Raw genomic sequence first — 4,488 nt, 5'->3', positions numbered from 1 at the left:
TCCTCAAATGACGCATATACAAAAACAAAATTAAATTTGAAGCATGGGAGAGTTTTTATGAGTGATGCTACAACGCCTATTTAATATTTTTTACTAATAAAAAAATTTAATGTGTACTTACCATACTAATTAGTGAATAGCTAATTTGGCAACTCACGGCGGAGCTATACGAAGTACCCATTTAAGGGGTTCAATATTGCAACCCTTGAAATAATTATTCGATGCGAATGTCAAACTCCGTCTGGACACCTTACCTCGCGGCTCGGTGCCGCAGCTCGGCATCGCATATGTGACTCATTCTTGTTTATATCCAGATATAGAGCAGCATTTGATGTCGGCACAGATTAATCTCTCCTTAACTTGATGAGTGCTTAGCTCTTTTGTCATGGTATATGTGTGCATAGATGAACCTAAATCTCATAAAGGCAAAAATCACTAATCAACTATCAAATTTGTAAGCTTAATATTAACCTAAATCATATTTATATTTTTTCAAGAGACTTTCGAAGAAGAAAAAATAAACATATAGACCGACTTGTTCAAGTGCAAACATCAAGAAAAAAAAAATAGTACAATAAATATTACGTAATCCTAAAAAAAATGTCAATATAATTTAATTTACAAATCATTCCATTTATGTAAAAGAATGATTAAAATATCATATCTAATGTTTTTAATTCTGACAAAATTTGTATAAAAAACTTAATCAGTTAATTAATAATAAATAGAAATTTATAAAAATAGATTCAATAGTTTTTTAATAAACAAAATGCCATAATTTCCTTCCACAATAAACTTACAGTACAGTTAACCAATCACGATGTTTTTAAAAGGAAATTAATGACCGCAAACCGACAAATTTGACGGCACCATACCCGCAAAAGCAGAGATGGGCATCAAACACCCTAAAAACTCTGCCCGGCACCACGCGTTTAGTGTGTGTGCCTTTAAATTAAAATAAAAACGTCAGAGCAGAAAATTGAACTGTAAAAAACTTTTACCCCACAATAAACACAAATTACTAAAACATGACGAAAGAGTCAATTACAATATAAGAGAGAAAATCCTAAACATAAAAATGGAATATTATCAGAAGATTTCTTCAAAACTTTACAACAAAATAATAAGAACACTTGGCGCTAAAAACGGCATAAATGCCGTGGAGATTTAAAGAGAAGAAAATTACGGATTTGATCGATCATGTAACAGAGCGAACCAAAAAAGATATATTGAGTTCTCCATTTGCCGATTAAGTCACGACATGAATACTTGTAAGCAGGCGTTCTTCGGGTAGTTGCAGATTGGACATAAGGCAACGCTCGGCTCGCAATTCTGGCAGAGGCAAAGGTGCCGGCATGGAAGAACAAGAACAGACACTTGAACGACGCCGCACACCTTGCAATTCATCTGTTGTCGGCTTGTCTCGTTGGCTGGCAAGGACATAGAGATGGGCTGAGCCGCCGCCGGCTTCAACTGAGTCTCGTTGTCATAGCAGAAAGACTGCACGTCCTCTGCCAATAACGGAGCACCATCGCTGTCTCCATAACCTTCCTTCAGAGAGGGAACAGCCGCAGCTGTAGCGGCGTTCTGGAAGAGCACTTGCTCGAGATTTGTTCTTAGATTGGAAACTAATATTTCGTTGTTCTTGGCGACATTGAACCAGATCTGATTCTCGGCGGTCATCTTCTGGATCTTCTCCTCCAGCTCGGCATTCTTTCGGTTCGCGCCTTCCAGTTCAGACTCCTTTTCGCGTAGACGTTTCACAACGACTTGCTGTAATATGGAGGCCAGTGATTTGCAGTGCCTTTTGCGCGCTTCCAGCAGTCCTAGACGAATCTTATCGTACTGTTTTAGAGGCGAAGTAGAACAATTAAGCAATTGATAAAGATTCACAACCTAGTAGATAGACTAACGACGAAGCAACAGTACCTGCGAACGGATGAGTTCATCCATCTCGGAGTTATTATGGCGGATCTGAGCAAGAATCTCCTGGCCGAAAGAACCCGGAGCAGAAGCGGACTGGGAAGAAACGCCGGATGACCGGCCACTGGTCGAAGCCGAAGCTGAATCAAAAACCCGCATGCTCTGCCCGCGCGACGCCAATAAAGCAGAGGTAACAGCACCGCAAGAACCATTCTTCAAACCGAAGGATGCTGCAAGTAAGGAAGGATTGGAAACACGGGCAAACGGAGGAAGTGGAGCCAACTTCAACATCTCATCATGGCTTCTCTTCCGAGATCCTGAGACATTGCATGTGAGCTCGCTCTGAGGATGATCGCTAAACACACTAGCGTTGGGTAAACCCGCAGCCACTTTGCCAACAATAGGAAGATGATCGATCTGAAGCTGACGGCTCTGCATGGTCTGTAGGCCTTCAAGAACACTGCCGATCGGCATCCTAAAGAAGAGATCACGAAGTACGGAAGCAGAATAGTGAGAAGGATTTATAAATAAGGTGGAAAAGACGTAACGAGAATCCCTATAGAAGCGCGGAAAAGAAGTAGAAAGATGTGGTGAATATTGAAGAAGACGGATTTCACCTGGAGGGGTACTCGGAGTAGAAAGCGTTGGACGGGTGTTGAGCAGCTTGGACCGCCATTTTAATGTGCGTTTGATGGAAATCGAACGACGCTCCTCTTGCCGGAATTTTTGGTAGTCGACCTGACGACGTTTGTTCGGATTAGGAAATCGGTTGCCGCAGTTGTTGTTGAAGAGGAAGGAGAGATTCAGCGATTTTCGGAAGGCAATGGGCGAAACGACTTGGTGGTTGAAGGAGGGGATTTTATTTATAGAAGATGGGAAAGCTATGGAATCAGTTTTGAAGGACTAGAGGAGCATGGAAAAAGGAATAGGATTTCGACAATTGATTATGGACTCGTTGCAACCGTGGAACAGGTGTCCGACGTGGATATTTTAAAAAATAGTATTAGTTGTTATCTTTTATTTATTTTTAACTATATTATATTTGAGAAAATATTTAGCTTTATCTTTAAGGTATAATTATTTTTTTCATAACAAAAATTATATCATAATATCAAAATATTATATTTTAAATATTTTATTAAAAGTCACAAATAAAATAAAATTATTAAAAACAAATTTTAACACCTTTTATTTATTTTTAAATTATTAAAATTAAATTTGGTTTAAATTAAATATTTATTTGGGACAATTCTAAAATTTTGTAAAGTTTCTTGTTAACAGTAGGGGAAATATTTTTTTTAATTTTATTATATATATTATAAATATATATATAAATTTAAATTAAATTAAACAATAGCATTTTGAAGGAAACACACATTAGTAATTTTTTATCATAAAAAACATTTTAATACATAATTTTTTGAGAAAAAGCAAAAAACAACAAAAAATGTAAAAAAAAATATAATTTTAATCTAACAATCAAAATAATGAGAAATCTATTCTAAAAGGGCCTTAAAACAAAATCAACCTAAAAAAACAGCAATGAGAGGTTTTTGCAGTTGAATATAAATATATATTTAAAATAACATAATTATTTCAAGTAGTGCAAAGTCAAATATAGAAATTAAATAAAAAATTAAAATTAATGTGCTATTATATGAAAATATTTTGTATTTTTGAACAACTCGAGTTTAGTCGAGTGTTTGTCTAATCGAATTAAGCTTATGTAACTTTCTTTGAGCTCAGGCTAGTCCTCCACTTGTTCGGAAATTATTAGGCTTGAGTTTGGCTCAATTACTCAAACTCGCCTACTTTACTCATGCTCGTTAAGAAAGCTCATGCATGACTCATAAAATAATTAAAAAAAATTAGTTTATAATATATTATGTTATTTTAAATTAGATTCTAAATATATTGTAATTGAAAAGAGCTATTAAAAAAGATTAGGAGCCAAGACTAACAAAGCTCAAGCTCATGCTCGACTAATATACGAACTCAACTATAAACTCTAGCTCGAATTCATGGCTTAATAATTTTGACTCTTCAGCATCTTAACTAGTTAAATTCTAGCTTGCGGCTCAGTTACACCTCTCAGTCATATGAGAGATTATTACATGCAGAGTCGGAAGAATAAAACAGTTCGATTTTGTGACTGTAAACAATAAAATCTTAATTAATGTTCACCATTATATTTTTATTATTCACAATCACAAAATTGAATGATTCTGTCCAAATATAAATTATTATTATATTAAAATTACTTTGATATATTTAGAAATAAAATATTTGAATAAAAAAATCAACTCACATACGACAGTATTAATTAGTGTTAGGAAGGCGGCATTTAGATCTCTCACGCCGTGGAAATGAATAGTTGGGCTGCCCGCGGCAACGTACGGTCAACGGAGAAGAGTCACCGCTCGTGCACGAGAAACCGCCTTCGCGTAAGCCTCGCCTTTACTTCATCATATATATATATAGTATGCAAATTTATAAAAATAAGTAAATGAGTGCCAAATTTAATAAAAATTCCAAAAAAAAAAAATATTAGAAATTAACAAATTA

The 4,488-nt window shown here is 35.3% G+C and overlaps 1 protein-coding gene across 1 annotated transcript; it reads right to left on the bottom strand.

Moving 5' to 3' along the window:
* Positions 1–987: 987 nt before the first annotated feature.
* On the bottom strand, positions 988–2,809 carry LOC110100511 (BOI-related E3 ubiquitin-protein ligase 1). The gene is made up of 3 exons (XM_020828039.2): positions 2,541–2,809; positions 1,930–2,398; positions 988–1,845 (listed from the first exon to the last, which is right to left on the bottom strand). The coding sequence occupies exons 1-3, from the start codon at positions 2,597–2,599 to the stop codon at positions 1,255–1,257; spliced, it is 1,119 nt and encodes a 372-aa protein (XP_020683698.1). The 5' UTR covers positions 2,600–2,809; the 3' UTR covers positions 988–1,254.
* Positions 2,810–4,488: the final 1,679 nt, after the last annotated feature.

The sequence above is a fragment of the Dendrobium catenatum genome, unplaced genomic scaffold, assembly GCF_001605985.2.
Source record: "Dendrobium catenatum unplaced genomic scaffold, ASM160598v2 fragScaff_scaffold_353, whole genome shotgun sequence".
NCBI classification, from domain to species: Eukaryota; Viridiplantae; Streptophyta; class Magnoliopsida; order Asparagales; family Orchidaceae; genus Dendrobium; species Dendrobium catenatum.
This window is presented reverse-complemented; position numbering and strand designations above follow the sequence as displayed.

Coding starts and splice junctions, on each gene's coding strand:
- LOC110100511 (XM_020828039.2), bottom strand. CDS start 2,599: ATGGCGGTCCAAGCTGCTCAACACCCGTCCAACGCTTTCTACTCCGAG. Junction 2,399..2,540: donor TACTCCGAGTACCCCTCCAG/GTGAAATCCGTC, acceptor TCTCTTCTTTAG/GATGCCGATCGGCAGTGTTC. Junction 1,846..1,929: donor ATGAACTCATCCGTTCGCAG/GTACTGTTGCTT, acceptor CCTCTAAAACAG/TACGATAAGATTCGTCTAGG.